The sequence below is a fragment of the Macrobrachium nipponense genome, chromosome 30 (genome assembly GCF_015104395.2).
Source record: "Macrobrachium nipponense isolate FS-2020 chromosome 30, ASM1510439v2, whole genome shotgun sequence".
In the NCBI taxonomy this organism is placed as follows: domain Eukaryota; kingdom Metazoa; phylum Arthropoda; class Malacostraca; order Decapoda; family Palaemonidae; genus Macrobrachium; species Macrobrachium nipponense.
In genome coordinates this window covers 67,097,360-67,116,698 of record NC_087218.1, presented here as the reverse complement: position 1 = coordinate 67,116,698, position 19,339 = coordinate 67,097,360, and the positions used below count along the sequence as shown (strand labels likewise).

The following is a 19,339-nucleotide window of genomic DNA, read 5'->3' as shown; positions in this document are numbered from 1 at the left end:
CTGGTTTTAAATTGCAAATACTTAGGATTTACTGAGGGAGAGTGTGAAGCTGAGATAGGAAGTAGGGTAACACCAGCTGGGGGAAATGGCAGGTGGTGGCAGGGGTAGTGTGTGACAGGAGAATGCCAAATACATATGAAATAAAGATTTATTGTAATGTAATCATACCGGTGATGGTGAATGGTACAGAAACTTTGTATTATATAAAGAAGGGAGAGACAGAAGCTAGAGCAAACAGAACTGAAGACTGGTTTTATGGGTATTGTTATGGATGATTGAGGAGAAAGGAGTGAAGAAGGCTTGGGTGGAACCTGTTAGGGGTAAAAGTTCGATAGGGAGGCTAAGGATTAGATGGAGTGTGTAAAGTGAAGGAGGATTTGGAGAGGGTTTTAGTTGGAAAAGATGCTTTTGATAGGAATTGTTAGAGAAGTTTCATCAGAAGATATACCTTATTGCAGAAAATTGTAACATCTTCCACTTGCTGCCTTTGTCTTTCACCTGTCAGTAGTACGTATACAGAAGTTAGATATATGTTGGTATATTTAATTTTTATCCCAGTGCACTCTCACCAGATAGTTTTTTAAACTACCAGCGTTGGCCTAAAAGAACATTTGAGCAAGTCAGAAGTTAGACAACTAATTTGGTGGAGACTGAGGGGAATGAATGAAGGTTATAAGCTTGAGGGTCATCCTCTCAGTATAATGGAAGTACTGTACGTACCTTTATTTTGCACTAAGAGGAGCCAGTTTTCGTTTTGTAATGTTTTTGTCCTCTTGCCAGCATTTTACAGTAAAAACAGCAGTGCATTAGGTTTCTTCTGACTTTTATTTTTTTCAGTACATAATTATTGAAAGAATTTTCATTTTCAGTTATTGATCTTAGTTTGGATGTGATAGTAGACTTGGCACATCATCCCAACATTGTAGGCATCAAGGAGAGTGGTGGGGATGTAAGCAATTTCTTGTCCTGTGCTTAAGTTTAGTAGCCTTGAAATATCTCAAGTTTGTATGTATATCCTCCTGCATGTTCTAAATATATACTTTAAATTCCCTTGAAATAACTCAGTTTGCATGTATATATATCCTCCTACACTACATAAAAGTATTTTAATTGCTTTCAGATTACTAAAATTGGAAATATTGTACATCAGACACAAGGATTAGATTTCCAAGTCATAGCAGGATCTGCAAGTTTTCTATTAGCAACCCTGCAAATAGGTAAGTATACAGTAATCTTTAATTCCCAGTTCTATTTTAACCCTTAAAGGACAGTGGACTGATTACTTCCTGGTGAGTATCAATATTACGTGCCATCGATTTGGAGGAATCGGGCGGGAAAGAAGTTTCTTTACTTCAGTAGCCCAGAAATTTACTAATGGCAACTTTTAGACTGGCTTAGCTTGCTGATTCTAGGCACCTCGTGAGTCGGCTTGACTTTCAGGGGGCATGTATCCCTCTCATGTGATTTATAATGATTTTAGTCATCTTTTTTTTACGTAAATACTTTACAACAATACGTAATCATAATTTATACTGATTTTAGTTGATATCTGATGATATTGTGAGCTGTAATGATGATTTTACAAAATATAAAATTAGTTTTATTTAAAAAAAAATGTATGACAACTTGGTAAATTTAACTAGTAGTCATTTTCAATTTCTTATGGAAGGTAGGGGAATTTTTTTCTTACACCATGTCTTCTGCTTTCTAGTGATGTATTTTTGTGTGTGTTTTTTCCCCTTTAATTTGGCCGACTTTGAAAGTTTGCCCGGTCTAGGGTTGCATATTGAATTTTTTAGCCCGGCTCTTAAGGGTAACACCTAAACTTTCAATTTCAATCTTTAACCTTCTTCAATTAACATCCTATAGTAGTAGTCTTCTTAATATGTAATTGCACAATTATTTTACAGCCAATGAATAATAAGTAGTACTAATTGTATATTTTGCAGTAAATTTGTATAGTATTGGATAATAAATTTTAGGGTTGAAGTGTGGAGTTTATTACAATTATATACAATTACAAGTTATGGTTAAAATTTGGAGTTTATTATAATTACAAGTTTAAACTTGCCAGTAACAGAATTTAATTGCTACTGGTTTATACTATAAAATGGAAAAATTTTCAGGTGGTGTTGGTGGTGTAGCTGCTCTTGCAAATGTTCTTGGAAAGGAAGTATGTGAATTACACAAACTTTTTAGTGAAGGCAAATTATCAGCTGCAGTAGATCTTCAAAAGAGGCTCATTGCCCCGAACTCAGCAGTAAGTGGATATCAATTATGCGCATACTACTACACAAAATAATTGTTAAGTGTGAGTTTGCTTATATACTATATATATATATATATATATATATATATATATATATATATATATATATATATATATATATATATATATATATATATATATATATTATATATATATATATATATATATATACAGGCAGTCCCGGGTTACGACGGGGGTTCCGTTCTTGAGGCGCGTCGTAAGCCGAAAATCGTCGTAAGCCGGAACGACACTTGGAAATATGCCTTAAACTAAGAAAAAGTTAGAGAGACCTTACCTGTGTGACATGCAAGTATTGCATGATGTGTAGTGTGGTTATTTCAATGGCAAAGGATGGTTCTTGAAGGTATAATTCTTTATTAAACTCTTGTGAGACTATAAAGCACAATGTACTACACTTAATCCTTAGGTTAGATTATACACTAAACACTATTATACACTGTACACTAGTATGTAATCCTTTGGTAGATCCTGGTAGATCTGACAAGCCTTTCACAGTTAATGACCTGGGTTTTGGCTCTGGTGCCGCGCCTCCTCTTCCTCAATCATTTGTTGTTCAAGTTCAAGTAAGTCCTCTGCAGACAATTCCTCTCCATGGGAAGCCAGCAGCTCTGTTACATCATCAGGTTCAAGATCTAGTTTCAGCCTCTTTGCTTAGCCCTACGATCTTCCTCGTCACAGTCTCGACGTCTTCTGCCTGGTCAAAGCCTTCAAAACTGTGCACAAACTGTGGACACAGTTTCTTCCAGGCCCCATTTAAAGTGGTCGTCTTCACCTCGTCCCAAGCACTTGCAATATTTTTCACTGCATCAGCAATGTTGTAGCCCTTCCAGAATTGCTTCAGTGTCAACTCCTTGTTAGCTTCTATGGCCCTCTAAAGCAAAACGTATGGTCCTTCTGAAGTAGTAAGCCTTGAAATTAGCTATTACTCCCCTGGTCCATTGGCTGTATCAGCGATGTGGTATTGGGTGGGAGGTACACCACCTTCACATTAGGGTGCATGTCGCTCAAATTTGAAGGATGACCAGGGGCATTGTCCAGGACTAAGAGGGCCTTAAAAGGCAGACCCTTCGAAGTCAAATACCGCTCCACTGCTGGCACGAAATGGTCATTGAACCAATCTTCGAAGACCATCAAGGTAACCCAAGCCTTCTTGTTTGATTTCCAAATCACAGGGAGTTGACTCTTGAAAATGCCCTTGAATGCCCTGGGATTCTCGGCCAAATACACCAGCAAGGGTTCTTCAGTTTCAAAATCGGCATTGCATTGGACCCAAACAGCAAAGTCAGTCGCTCCTTTCCAGCTTTATGGCAGGTGCTGACTTCTCCTCCTTGGAAAGGTACGTTCGATTTGGCATTCTTTTCCAAAATAATCCAGTCTCATCCACATTAAAGACTTGGTCAGCCGTGTAACCACCATCCTTAATTATCTCAGCCAAACCACCTGGAAAAAAAATTTTCTGCTGCTTCGCTATCAGCACTAGCAGCTTCACCTTGCAGCTTCACATTATGCAAATTTGCACGAGCCTTAAAACGGTTAAACCAACCTCTACTCGCGGAAAATTCACCACCAGCACTGCCTTCGCCAAACTTTTTCACTACTGCCTCATGCAGCGCTCTAGCCTTCTCCTGGATCACACTTAAGCTCACCGGAACACGTCGCTGGTTCTGGTCCTCCAGCCAGATCATGAGCAATTTCTCCATTTCAACAATGCTCTGGCTACGTTGCTTCTCGTTTATCACCGTTGACTTCATCGGTGCAGCATCCTTAACATGCTTCAGAATACGTTCCTTGTCCTTCACAATGGTTACCACCGTGGTCTGCTCAAGCCTAAAGAACGGCCTATTTCGGTGTTAGTTTCTCCCTTCTCCGAACGCTTTACCACGTCATATTGACCTCCATCGTGATGACCTTCCTCTTCTTGGATGAACTATCATCGGAGGAAGTACTTTGGCGTTTAGGAGCCATTGTAAATTTGCGAAAATGGCAAGGAATTTCAGCAACGTCTTAGCACACAACCGACTGAACTTCAGGCAGACACGCGATTGAAGTGGCGTCCTTTCGTATTGTTACGCTTGGCGTCCTCGACCGTCCGAGGTGTTGTTCGGTCAATTTACCATACAGTGTAATAGCGTTAATTAATTTATGCACCTCCGCTCAAAAACTAGTTCTGCATATGAGGTATCGTTAAAAAGCATAACAAAACGTCGTAACCTTGGAATTTGTGTTGTAATCTAACCAGAAACTTAGTTTTTTTAATTATGTACTGGAAACAAGCAATGATTTTTCATTATTTGCGCTTTTGGACTGTTTTTAAACTGCGCATCCCAAGCTAGTGTATTCATTCGCCCGCAAACTAGTTCCGCATATGCGGCGTCACTAAAAAAAATTCAAAAATACGAAAAAAAAAAAAGTGTCAAAAATCATCATAACCTCAAAATTTTGTTGTAATGTAACCAAAAACATATTTTTATTATATACTGTGCTAAACTATAAAGGATTTTATCATAGCATGCGTTTTTTAAAAAGCGTCGTTAACTCGGAGCGTCGGAAGCGTCAGCGTCGTAACCTCGGAACAAGCGTCGTAACCCAGGACGGATTTTCCATTGAATATTTAAGAAAAAGCGTCGTAACCTCGGAACGTCGTAAGCCGGAACCGTCGTAAACCCGGGGACCGCCTGTATATATATATATATATATATATATATATATATATATATATATATATATATATATATATTATATATATATATATATATATATTATATATATATACAGTAGTAATAAACTTATGAGTGGAGTATAGGCTGGTTTAATCTGTCGGTGGAGACCCAGGTGATCCTCCTGTCCACAGTCAGCTGGTAAATTTTCTCTCTCCATTATAGTGTGGTCCCAAGTAGGTTGGAGAAGAGGGGCTTGTACAAGTCTATTCATATGCATGCATTCTGAGGCCTTCTGGGAAGTATTCTTTCTTTGCAATGTCGTATGTTGTCTTCACCAGCACATTTTCCAATGCTGCACAGACATCTGGAAGTGTCATGAGCTATTTTGGGTTTTGAAAAAGTCTGTCAGTATTGCCAATGCCTGTCCATAGAGTACTTCTGCTGGCGATGTATTGAATGCTGTGTGCAGCTCTGTTCTTAGTCCCAGCAAGACCCACAGTAGTTTCTTTCTCCAACTCCCACCTGGACATCTAGCACGAGCGCTGATTTGAGGGAGCAGTGCGGCCTCTCCACCGTGCCATTTGCTTCTGGTTTGTATGCTGTTGTGAGAATTAATTTTGTCCCAAGGCAAAGTTAGCTGCTCTGTTGCTTGTTATGTAGCGTGGTACTCCATGCCTGCTGGCCCAATCATAGTGCTCTCATGGAACTTTGCTGCCTTTACTGGTATTGCTTCTGGCCATCTGATATTCCAGCCGATGATTGTGTAGAATACCTGTACCCCTTGGAAGGGGCCAGAGGTGTTCCATGATGCCATTGTGGATGTGGGCTAGTCGTTGCTGTGTCTGGAATACTCCTATCCTTGTATCTGTGTGCCTCTTTACTTTTGATGTTTAGCATGGGAATCATTCTCTTGCCGGCTTTTTGATGTCCGTCTTTCCACCAGAGTACTGCTCCGACAGGGCTTGGGGGGTTGATCTGCTGGATGGGTGGAACAGGTTGTGGGTGAGGTTGAAGGCTTTCTTTCTCAACCCTAACAGTAGGTATGGGCGAGGGCATCCGATATATTTATCTTACAGGCATTGGACACGTCTCTGTCGTTGATGGAAGATTATGCCACTTAAGGGCAGGGTTTCCCTAATAAGTCACTGTAGATCCATGTCATATTTCTGAGCTGATGCTATTCCGGGGATTTGATATCCCGATCTTGGTGTTGATGGGGTTTTGGAAATGTGCATTTGCCAAGTATTTGGAAGAGCATTTTAAAAGTATCTGGTGTTTCAGGAGTGTTCAGCAGTTGACGATAGTAGTGATGCAGTTTTCTTGCTGACCACCTATCTCCATTTTGGTGAAGGTGCATGTGCTAATGGATGGTGGTCAGACTACACCACAAATGGTCATCCTACAAGCATGTGGTGGAGGGCACTGTGGACTTAGAACTCTTAGTCAGATGTGAAATACTTTATTCTGCTGGCGATAAACTTCTCACTGAAGAACACCAATGTGCAATGACCATCATCTGTCTTGTTCAAATACAGCCTCCGTCAATGTGCTACTCTTCCATTGTTATGGTAAGGGACCCATGGGGTAAAGGAAAGTTTAGTGTGGCAGCAGATTTTACTTTATTTTGCAACCATGAAGGCTTTTTGTTTTTCATACCAACATGAAATATTAGGTTTTCTTTTCAAGAACAGTAGTTATATATATTGTAGCGATTACTCAAGCAAGGTTGGGTATGAAATGGTGGCAATGGTTAATCATTCACGTGAATTTTTAGACTGCTTTGATTGTTGTCGGCTCGGGAAGTCTGTGATTGCTTGACACCTTCAGGGTTTGTTTGGTGGCCCAGGAATTTCACTACTGGTTTTGCCCATTCATATTTCTCCTTTCAGACTATAAGTCTGTTTTCTGTGAGCATTAGCCTGACCAACCTGACATGAGATGTGTGTTTTTTGATGTTGGGGCTGGATATGAGTGTCCTCAACGTGAATGACGCAGAAGGGCTAGGTTGCCCAGGATTTCATCCATCAGACATTGGAAGATTGGGACAGAGTTCCAAAGGCCGAAGCAGCTGTATTGAAGGTATATGTGCAAAGGGGGTGTGATAATGACTTTTTTTTTTTTTTTTTTTTTTTTTTTTTTTTTTTTTTTCTTTTTTTTTTTTTTTTTTTTTTTTTTTTTTTTTTTTTTTTTCTTTTCTTTTTATTACTTTCTTTGCAGCTAGGACTTGGAAGTATCACTTCTGCAAGTTGATCTTCATAAGTATTTTGGCACCCTTCATCTGGTTTGTCTGCAATGTTTGGCAGTGGATACCTGTCAAGTACCGTCTTCATATTAAGTTATCATGTGCCGGCAAGTTTAGGTATCATGGTGGGGGAGGGGGGGGGAGATACCCGGGGGCTGAAAGCTTTTGTCATATTTCTGTTAGTTCCATGTCCTGGAAAGCTTGTTTGATGTGGCGAGTTCTCTGGAGCCAAAGATCTGAAACAGGCATGCACTGGGCATCTTCGGTGACTGTGGTGCTTGCGGGTTTGGTCAGGTCATGCAGCAAGTCATCCTTACATACCTCCGGGTACTCCTGAAGGAGGCGACTTATCTCTGGTGCTGGAGTCAGAGTGAATAGGACCAGGGGGCAGGTTGTATGATCAGCTTCTGTTTCGCAACAAATGCCAGCATTTTTGTTTTGGGCTTTTAGGAAGTTCTGCATCTAAAGTGTTATTGTTAAGTTTGCTGTGATGAACGTTCACTTGTGCCGTTTCCCCCCAAACGACAGATTTCATGGTCAGATTCCCGTATATTGACAGCTGGACATCTGCATGTTTTCAGTGAATACTTGTAGAGTACTGGGAGTTGGCTGGCACAAATTACTGGCATGCGCCATTGTCGACTAGGAACTCCATGTTCAATCTTTCTTCTGGGATGAAAAATTACTTAAGTCTTTTTGCCTGTACCTGGAAGAAAAAGACTGCAGAAAGCAGGCACGATTTCTTGTACGAGGCAACCGGTCTGCCCACTGCTGACATTGGGTTTCTTCTGCAACCCTATTGCATGTTATTTGACATGTGTCAGTTCCACATTTTTGAGCTTCATTCCCAAACCTCCAGTGTTAACCCCTTCGCCACCGGCCTGCTTTATTGCTGCAAATGCTTGCATACCGCATGAGACCCCCTGTCGACCGCGAGTATCAATCATTACTTGCTCCCACTAAATTTTATGTTATTCATATTTTTCCTTTATATTCTTATGTGAAAACATTGTGTGTACGGATATCAATGAATATTTTTTACCCCATTATCAAAAATTACAAAAAATATAGTAAGAATATTGGAAAAAATAGGAATACTTAGTGGACCAAAGTAATTGCAGAGTAGGAACTGTTATAAAGTAGTAGAAATATAGTAAAGTAATAGAAATAAAGTAGCAGAAAAAGTAGTAAAGTAGTAGTAAAATAGTAGTAGTGGTAATAGCAGTACGTACTAGTTTTCATACTGAAATAGTTATTCCTAGGTTTCATACAGAAACAGCGTATACATCAATGAATGTTTACGGCAGTGGTAATATAATAATAATATAATAAAACAGTAATAATAATAATAATAATAATAATAAAGAAACAGCATCTCGTGACCAATACTTATATACATATGGGGCAGTTTTTTCACCCCATCATCATAAGCAAGCTGTAAAAACCCATCTCGTCACGAGTAACAGGCCTCCATAGAAGTCCTTTCACCTTACGCTTCCTGTTGAATGAAAGTACTACTCTGCCCAGCATTCATCCATTCACACAATTTGTCAATTACATAATCACAAAAAGGAAAAAAAAAAGGAATCACGTAAGCAGGTGAAATCTGGTGTAAGCAGGAATCCCATTGCCACCCTCCTGAATCAGAGGGGTCTGGGTCTGGGTGCAAGTCACAAGATGGATCAGTTATGAACCGCCAGCCTTCATCGACAAGAGGTTCAATGTCTTCCAAACACTCGTTGTCACTGTCAACCTCTATGAAATTATTACTATAATCATCATCTGATAGATTTGGCAGGTACTCAGACCCTGACTCGGAAACACTATCATCTGACATGATACTGAAAAAAAAAAAAACATATAAAATAACTGCAATCAAAGAAAAAAGTTTTAGAATTCAAATCTATAGGTTTACGGACAAAATCGTAATCATCCTTCTCAGATAATGGCCTGAGGCGCACTGGCATATGTTGGCCAGTACCCCTCCTAATATCCCATATGAAAATGACGTCACGACGTCCATCGGACGCTCATTGGTTGGAATGAATTGTGGGTGGAGCTTCAGCACCTCTCTCGTACACAATACTGTGTCTGGAAACCATCCAAGCTGAAGAAAACGCTTTGCTTTTCGAGGAGGGATGAAAGACGTACACGCGTACGTCCCGGTCTTTTATTACTGTACCATAAAAGACGTACATGTGTACGTCCCAGTGCTGAAGGGGTTAAAAACAAATGCCCTTGGGTCATTCTTCTGTTTTGGGCTAGTAGCTTATTGTGTCCTATATGCTTTATCGGTGATGGTGGTCTTTAGGTCTGCAAGCCATTCCACGCTTTGCGGTATGTGGAGATCATCATCTTTGACCTGAAGATGGTCTGCACTCAGAAGAACCAAGCCTCTTGAGTTGTGAGCTGGATGGGCTGGGGGTGCCAGTATTGGTCATCTTCAGGATCGCCAGTATAACGAGGTTGTGAGTAAGAGGCAAGGTGTAGTCTCGTTCATTGACAAAATCCTGACAGGTCAAGAACTCTAGCAAATGTAAAGGTAGCATTTGATACTAGGGAGAAACTGAGACATCTATATACAGCCAGATGTATTTTCTCACACCTGAAAAATGGTTAACAATATACAGATTAAAGTTCAATACCTATGGTTGGAAACCTTGCAATGTCTGACATGCATTAGTAATTACAGTTCTAACAATCATCAAGTAACTTCTGAAAAAAAATCTTTAGTGCACTTGAATTGGAACTGGATTTGTGTTTCTTGAAAGTACTCGGTCGCATTGTGTAGCTCTTTGCTTTGGAGTGGACATCAATATGTCTCAGAATTCTAAATCTTGAGATAAAGTACTGTTCACAGTAAAATTTCTTTATACTGTACATAGCCTCCAAGATTGATTCACTTGGAGGTAATGTCTTCCAAGACATTGCACATGGAGGTAATAATGATTAGTATAAAATATAAGAGGAAACTTTCAATTCTTGACAAGCGAGGTTCAATTTCTGCTAATACTTCTGCTCCCTGATGACAAAAGTTAAATAAATTTGCTACAGAGTATTAAAAAATAAATTAAGAAAGTATTTATAAATACTATCTTGAAATATTACCTGGATTTGTAAATTAGCATCACTTGTGACCATCTATCAGTTACAGCACAGAATTTTTTTTTTTTTAATTCAACGGGGGTACGTTCATAGATGAGTTACCAGTAAGTTTTCTTGTAACAATGTGTTGCACACTTAATGCTTGAGATTGAACTAAAGATATTTCTCAGTTTATATATTTTTTGCCTACAGAATAATATAATTGTCCCAGCATTAGTAAATCTGCACACAACAAATGGAATGGACAAGATTCATATGTGTACTATTTAGTTTAAAATTATATTTTATCATCATGATTACCTTCTCCAATGTATGATGTCTGAGTCAGTGACTTTACAGTAGCTGTATTTTGCTTTATTATGACAAAAACAAATGCCACAGTTTGCTTAAGAGTTGAGCTGCTGTTGGACAAGTGTTTTTCTGCAGGCTTAGGTAGTAAGATCTTGTCAACCTGCCTTAAAATAATTTTTTTGATAATATTTCTTAATTGGTGCTATACTTACTTGGATAGTGGTGGGATGGTTTCATACATTCAACTTCCCTGTCAGATATATACTTAGCTATAGACTCCGTCGTCCCCGATAGAAATTCGAATTTCGCGGCACACGCTACAGGTAGGTAGGTCAGGTGATCTACCGGCCTTCCGCTGGTGGCAGGAATAGGAAACTATTACCTTCTAAGGACAGATTTTTCTCTATCGTTTGGACTGTAAACATACGTTTACGGTTCCTCCTGATTTGATTTTCGTGTTTCATCGCCATCGATCTTCTGGGCTGTCTTTTGCAGGGAAGTACTGGGTCTTTGGTTCGGCATAAAAACGCTTTTATTAACTTTTTTAATGAATTTCGCTTCGAAATTTTCGAAGAAAATACTAATTGAAACTACCGAAAATTATCGTAGACACTCACATAGTTTGCAATAAAGGGAATTATTAATATTTATTCATTATTACATGTAATAAAGGTTACAACTTTATTGAGGAAATATTAAACTTTAATTTCCTACTTTAGGAAGTCAGAAAAGCATATAACTAGATACGCTTACTTTATAAGCTTTTAATAGCGTTTGTGCTAACGAGCAGTTAGAGTATTAGCAGTACTAGTAGTTGTTGCATCCTCATCACCCTTCTTACTCCACAGAAACTACAAATTTTATATATGCAAATTTGAAGATAATGGATGTAGCTCAAAGCGAGCTCTAAAAAGGTAAGAAGTGAATATAGTGTTCCCCATTGAAGTGGAGGGTGCGTCTGATCGGCTCTGTCTCGCTCCCAGACCTAGACCTCTTCCAAGCTCCCAGGCCCAGAGGAGAAGGAATGTCGACAGTCGTACGGAGGTTACGGAGAATCCCCACCGATCAGCGTCCCCTCGGCAGACTCTGTAGAACGTCCCAGACTGCCAAGTTCGCCATTGGAAAAGGCGTCCTAAAATAGTGGAGGTGCGTTCCGATCGGCTCTGTCTCGCTCCCAGACCTAGACCTCTTCCAAGCTCCCATGCCCAGAGGAGAAGGAATTGTCGACAGTCGTACGGAGGTTACTGGAGATCCCCACCGGTCAGGCGTCCCCTCGGCAGATCTGTACGTCCCTCCAAGACTCCCAAAGACTTTTAGGAATCCTGTAGCCCCGGTCCCAGACTAGCCAAGGATCGCCATTGGAAAGGCATCCTAAAAGAGTGCTTTGTCTTCCGATTCGTCCCCTCCTCGAAGAAGTGGATGGGAATTCCGACGAACTGTCGTGTCCGATCAAGAGGAGTTGGAAAGCTCCGACGTTGGACTCGAGCCCGGAACGTTTCCCGGACGATTCTCCCTACGAGAGGAAAAGAGCCAAGAGGACAATATCTCGATCTCCTACGCCTTCCAGAGCGCATTCTCCTATTCATGGCAAAGAAAAGGAAGAAACTGCGACGGACTTCCTACTTAAAATGCAGGAACAAATTTCCTCTTTAGTAGGAGTATTGAGAAAAGACCTTCCGAGGAGGAAAGGACGATTTTTCTTCCTGTTAAGAGATCTCGTCCTACGGGCGTTCTGGACTCCAGACTTATCTCCTCTACTCCTCGTACGAGTACAGAGACGAATAAAGAAGATGACGAAAACTCATAGGATTGAGACGCAACATACGGACAATGACGAAGAGTGTCCGAGTCGGACAGAACCACCCAGGCGCTCGGCGCCAGAATTGGAACTACTCGGACAGGAAAAAGTGTCCTACGCGGACGGCTCCAACCAGACACCATTCGCCAGACGCGGACAGCCCCGACAGGCGGATATTTCCTATGCGGACAACTGTGTCCAAGCGACTCGTGCCGATTGCGGACAACCTTGACAAGGCGGACAGCCTGGATTGGACAAAACGTCGTGCGCAGGCAACTCCCGTGCCAGCGACAGGCGCCAGAAAGCGGACAAGACGGACAGGCAGAGGTGTTCGTACTGGAATGACACCAGCCAAGCGCCAAGTTCCAATAGGTGGACAGCTCGGACAGACGACACGGTCCGAGACGGACAGATACGTCCAAGCGCATTGAACAAACCAGACTTTCGGCAACGGTTAAGCACCAAGCGCCAAGATCTTCCTCAAAAGAATCATACGGAGAAATCAACCAGGAAGCGTCTCTTTATGATTTGGACCAGGAGCGGATTTCTCTGGACAGAGACGAAAGGTGCCGCACAGGCGGCCGTCGTCCTGTTCACGATATGTCCGTTTCGGGTGGAAATCTGCCGCAAGCACAGCTGTCTCCTGAGAAGAATGCAATATGTCGCACAGGCGGCCGTCATTCTTGTCATGAGGACTTAGATGATGAGAGTTTTTCTCAGGATCGTTTGCAAATTAAACAAGATTTGTACGAGCTCTCATTCATTGATTAGAGGCTCTTCCAAATAATAGAGGCATAGAATACGGCCTTATATCCAAGAGAATAAAAATTGAGGGATTCTCTTCGATCCTAGAGTTTTCATTGCGATCTCTTTCGACTAATACTAATTCGTGTTTATTGACGAAAAGAACGAAGAGGGCAAGATTTCCTTTTCTCTCTCTGGATCGGAGAGGAAAGAATGTAGTAGCAAGACTTGCTGTATACGACTACTGAATTGACCAAGTCAATATACCCATACCAAGAGTTGCCTTTGTGGTTCGCTACGGAAATTATCTCATATCCTTACAGGTTTTTTCCTGGTAAGGACTTCGCTTAAAAGGTTTGTTACGACAATACCTACTCAGCTTCCGGTAATTTAACAAAGGTTGGTTTGGCGTTAAATTTGCATTATTAAGAGCTTCCTTAGGCTCGAGAATAATTGTATATATTCCTTCATTGATTGAAGTAACTGGCAACTCATGATGAATGCAGTCAGGCAGCGAGCGAGACTGCCGGGCTGTCATTCTGAAGGCCAATTACTGGAATACAGTACCATCCGTTCTCGGTCCTGATTAGTCGATTACATCTCTCTCTCCAACGGATCGAATGGTTAACCGTATATCCTCCCCACAATCATGGACTTAGTCTCGAATGGAGGAGATAGTTAAGCTAGCACAAATAAAATATTGTCTGCCTTTTGCTAAGAAGCTTTCAATAGAAAGAAAGATTATTACCTTTCAATGCTGTTTACCGTAGGTAACATTATTAAAGGATTCTAAGCAGTAGAACATTATATTATATAATGCTCTCATGCTTATGAAAGCATGGCTTATTAGAATACATGCTTAGTGAGAAGATGGATGTAGTAGAGAATTCACTTTAAGACTACGGTATGGTCAAGTCTTTCGAGAAACGCACACAACCTTTTTAGAATCGGATATTGCTCAAGAGAAGATGGATGAGTGGGATGGGAAACATTCTCTTCGTGGCAGAATGGTTTCCCTGAATGGACTATACTTCGTATATAAGAGTTTTTTCCTACTAAGAACGGAATTAACATGTGAAAGGAGGTCGGGTACCATAAAGGCACAGATGTTCTGACACATAACATAAAGAGAATTAGAAGAAAGCGCCAGCCTGGCGCAAAGCGCTAGAAGCGCCAACCTGGCGCAATGCGCCAGCCTGGCGCAAAATTGCGCCAGAAGCGCCAGCCTAGCGCAAAATTGCGCCAGAAGCGCCAGCCTGGCGCAATGGGCCAAGAGCACCATCCAAGAGATTTTCTCGTTTTAGCGAGTTATTAACCTAAGAATCCAGTAGCCTCTCGGACAGCAGGCTCGGTAACGGCAAGAATCGTTCCTGATTTCGTTACCCTTTTTATCACTTAGGCCAATTCCACGACTCTCTCATATCGCAAAGAGCATCGAGAATCTCTTTTTTCGCTCCTGTTCGCGTTAAAAAAGAGAACCTATTTGGAAAACAGACAGGGAACTTAACGATCCTTAAGAGGTTCGATGCAAGATATTTCATGTCCGTGAGAACCTTCTCGATCGACGATAATAACTGTTAACGTATGTCTAACATTTATTGGAAAGAGTTGTGAGAACCTGCGGAAAGTCTTCTTCATAGATCTCTTAGCAAGGTAGAAGACGAACAGGCTTCCTATAGAATGCTTCCTTTTCCTCGAACCAAGAGAGGTAGCAATATACGCCATCTTTATTTTATAGAAAGGGGAATATCTATAGTCTTTTTTTCCCCTAAATATAAATATAAATTAATTAATTCTTTACAGAATTTAAGATAAAAGGCGTCAAAGAAAGAGAGGATAATACTTTATGCCTCATTTTGGCTTCAGAGAGGTTTTGGATTCACAGAGGTCACGTTTCTTCTCACAGCATGTTTTTTTGGAAGTCTTTTCCAAGAGAGTCTGGGATATTCTATCAGCATCTATTATTAAATGGACCTTAACAACCTCTCCACTCTGATCTGTCTGCATGCAGACTGACCAGAAGTGGACATAAATGAGAGGATTTTTCAAGGTAGATGACAATAGTCATGGCCTAGACATAGAATTGCTGCAGATCGTGCTAGAGGGAATGAGGAAACTGTCCCTCTTCCGATACCTCTGTGAACCACATAGCGGTTTTTTCTTCCCTTTCAGAGGGAAGAATCACCTTTGTATATATCTGCTATCAAAAGAACGCAGTAAAAGGCTATACTCTGTCTCTACAAAGGTAATTGGAGATAGCAGAGGATTAGATCTTCGGGATCTTATACGATATATACCTTAATATGACAAGAGTAGGATATCATGTACTTCTAATGGGATTTTTTTTGTTTTTTTGTGGCCACAGATTCCATGTTCCGACAAGATGGAACTGCTCCTCATCAAACTTCTTGAGAAATTTTTATGAGGGAATTCTTTGTTTCTCTTGGTCCTAAACGACCAAGAAGACAAGTGAATTTTTTGAGCATTGGAATCTCGCATCCAGATTCTATGGAGACTAGACAAATGGGTTCTTTGCCAGCATAGTATGTCTAGCAAAAGAACTGAAACCCCCTATTCCTGATTCAATGTTTTCAGATAGAGGTTTCGTTGTCCAGGGCAGAGGACTTACGTTTTCATCTACAGTAGAATGGTTCAACGTTTGCCTACAGAGTCTTGTTGGTATGCGATGACGGCTCGAAATGCTTCCCAGAAGGTGTTCAGAGGGATACAATAAAGAGCTAGAAATCAGGAGTACTCCCAATTCAGCTCGGAGTCTCCTTCGACTTCCAGGCTTCTTCCCTTCCTTCGGGCAAGGATAGGAAGATTCTGCAACGAGACACCCCTTCAACATGTAAGAAGAGATCTCGTGAGCACGGAAGTATTCAAGAAGGACCCTCCTCGGAGGAAGACTCTTATCTCTCGTACGGTTAGATATCCTATCGTCTACTGGATGTAGCTGATTACAATCACCTCCCCTTCTTACCAGGAGAGACCAAAAGCTCAAAGTGAAAGAATTTCTTCCACCCTTCTCCAGTCTCCTGATAAACGATTGTGGATGTTAAGGACTTTCGGACAATGTAGCGCCAATCAGGCGCCAAAATACCAGAACAGGCGTAAAGACGCCAGAGGAAGACAGTCCAATAAACACTGTCATTGTCTGATGAGGAGAAGGAGCGTGCCTCCAGCCTGGCGCAGATGCGCTATAGGCAAATAAATCGGAAAAGTGTCCGATGTGGGCATCGCCAGTTTCCTCGAGACTCTTTAACAAGCTCGAAGCTCCAGCAAGTGGGGAGAAGTCAGCCAGGCGCCGGGCGCCAGGCGCCAGGCTCCAGGCTCCAGGCAGGCGCAAGGCTCTAGCCAGGCGCCAGGCAAGCAACATGCGCCAGCCAAGCGCGAGGCGGTCGACAGGCGCGAGGCGCGAGGCGCCAGCCAGGCACAAGCCAGGCTCTAGGCTTCATCCAGAAGAGATCAATTTCAAAGAAAGCCCTGGTCTTCTTTGGAACAGTGTGATCTCTAAAGCACTTCTTAAGTAACTTGATGATTCCTTCAAACAGCTGAGAATTAAAAGCGCTTTAAGTGCGAGCTTTTAACAATTCTTGTTCTTTCCATAACAATATGTCGTGAGAGACTATTAGCTGTAATTTACGGGAGATGCAACTCTGTGTTGTCTTCTCTTTGCACGAAGGAGGTCAAGTTGACCTATGAGAGATCCTTCTCTCTTGGTTACGTGTCTACGGATACGTTGCTGGGATAGGGAGCCGACACTGATCCTTAACTAGTGAGTTAAAAAATTTTATTTTAAACATAAGTATACTATTTTCTTTGGGTTATTTGAAATGAGTTTGGGGATAGCTCTTTTCAAATTAAGCACAAACCCTCGTGTTAGGATCAGGTGATCGGGATCGGTGTTGTGCTCCTTAATTATGCCAGTAGGCATAGGTGTTTTGTCATGTAAGTGGATAGGACCCTTTGTTTGACAAATAACCATTAGATTCTGTCAAGTAAGTGGATAAGACCCATTGACAGATCTACAAGAACTCTTAGCCATAGGTCACATCCTCGCTGAGGCTCTTGAGACGAAGCAGACTCCTAGCAATAGCTAGGAGGTCAACCCTTCGTCTAAACACATAGGAACCAAGGTTTTATTTATTTATTACCTACAACGTATGTTGTTTACCTGTCTAATCAGTAATTAGCTGTCTCTTACCCACCGCCAAAGGTGCCAATCAGCTAAGTATATATCTGACAGGGAAGTTGAATGTATGAAAATGATATTGTTATTGTACAATAAAGTTTCATACATACTTACCTGACAGATATATACGATTGAATGGCCCACCCAGCCTCCCCTCAGGAGACAGGTGGAAGAGAAAAATCTGTCCTTAGAAGGTAATCGTTCCCTTCATTCCTGCCACCCAGGGCGGCAGGCCGGTAGATCACCTGACCTACCTACCTGTAGCGTTGTGTGCCGCGAAATTCGAATTTCTATCGGGGACGACGGAGTCTATAGCTAAGTATATATCTGTCAGGTAAGTATGTATGAAACTTTATTGTACAATAACAATATAATTTTTAATCTCATGCTGTAGATTTGCTTTTCAAGTTGCTAAAATTGCATCTTTATACTGCTTAAATTTGCAATTTTCTCCTTGCAGGGATAATTCATTGTTTTAGTGTAAAGATTAGGATTTTCTTGAAATGAAAGATGGATGTTTCTGATGCACACCTACATAATCTTTAGTAATTAGGGTTACTCTTTGCCTGGGCAACTTGAGATAATATGCCAGATGTGTTAATGATTCCTGTGTGAAGAATAAAATTTTAGATAATTTTTGTGTATTTGAGGTAATTGTTTACATATATACACACAGCTACTAATTTATATTGTTAGAATATATTTAAATTTTGAGAATATATTTAAATTTTACACAAACAAAAAAATGTTGGTTAAAGCAAGTAATTTTATACATCTAGTGTGAAAGCTACTAATTAAAATGGAATACTGGAGTAGGTTGTATTAAAATTACTTCATACAGAGTAACCTATGATACTTGCATTTGTTCGCAGGTCACAAAAGATTTTGGCATTACTGGCCTAAAACAGGTGATGGACTGGAAGGGATTTTATGGTGGTCCAACACGATCACCTTTACAACCTCTTCCTGAAACTGAAATAGCAAAGTTACGTAAAGTTTTTGTTGAGAGTGGGTATCTGTAAAGTGTCAATAGATAATAAAATCTTTGTTGCTTATTGACAAATAAATATTTTATATATAATAAACCATGTTTCACATTAGCTTCCTTCTGAATGTATCTAATGGCCAATTTTATTTAGATTTCAATGGAAGTTTCAATTAGTGTGGATAATTGTGATTCATCTAGATAAAATTCCCATTACCAACATGGCATTAATTGAATTTCAGAACTGCGATACTAGTTATTTTTAAGTTAAGTGGACAAGAAATCTTGATTATTATAGTATACACCAGTGTTTTTTCAAAGTCTAATTCAGAGACTCCCTTACAATGTAGTTTATTAAAAGTATGTACTGTTAGTAGAATGGAAAAAAATGTATGGGTAGACTACTACAGTATTATTGTAGCATAACTGAAAACTTATTAAGAAAGAATGCTGAAAGAATATCTATCTATCTATTTATCTATCTATCTACACAATTTAGTTTTAGGTATAACCCAATGTGTAATATGGTGGAGATGGAAGGTAGTTTGACTCATTTAAAAGCTGGAACATTTTCTTGTCAAATGTTTAAAGGAGCAAAATGCAATCTGACTCAATTAGTTATTTTGAAATATTGATTTTTCATGAATTTGAATAGTTTCATATGTCTGAAGATGGAATTGAAAACAAAATGGAATCAGTGCAGTGCTGAAACTTATAGGAATAGGTGCAGCCATTATGTGTGAAAAACCTAACATATCCAATTTAATTTCCAAATTGGACACTTGTTAACAACAAAAGACAACACAAAATCCAGATAAACTAAAGTTTAAAGACTAACCATAATTAAAATGTTTTTAATGCAGCCTCAATTTGATTATGATACTCTACAGTGGGTAGTGGTGTCAGTGCACCTCATATGGTGCATTCTTAAGAGCACCCCCCAGCTGCAACCCCTCTCATTCCTTTCAGTGTACCTCTGTACATGTTCTTTCTTCCATCTGACTTTCCGCCCCCTTCTAACAAAAGTTC

At 40.4% G+C, this 19,339-nt stretch overlaps 1 protein-coding gene across 2 annotated transcripts in view; it reads left to right on the top strand.

Annotated features, from left to right (window-relative positions):
• The window catches only part of LOC135202576 (4-hydroxy-2-oxoglutarate aldolase, mitochondrial-like), a 221,626-nt gene extending 203,216 nt beyond the window's left edge, over positions 1 to 18,410 (top strand). For both annotated transcript variants that reach the window (XM_064232078.1, XM_064232077.1), the window contains exons 5-8: positions 870 to 949; positions 1,121 to 1,217; positions 2,127 to 2,260; positions 18,198 to 18,410. In XM_064232078.1, coding sequence (XP_064088148.1) covers positions 870 to 949; positions 1,121 to 1,217; positions 2,127 to 2,260; positions 18,198 to 18,347 — 461 coding nt within the window. In that variant the 3' untranslated portion in view covers positions 18,348 to 18,410. The remainder of the gene's footprint in view (positions 1 to 869; positions 950 to 1,120; positions 1,218 to 2,126; positions 2,261 to 18,197) is intronic.
• Positions 18,411 to 19,339: the final 929 nt, after the last annotated feature.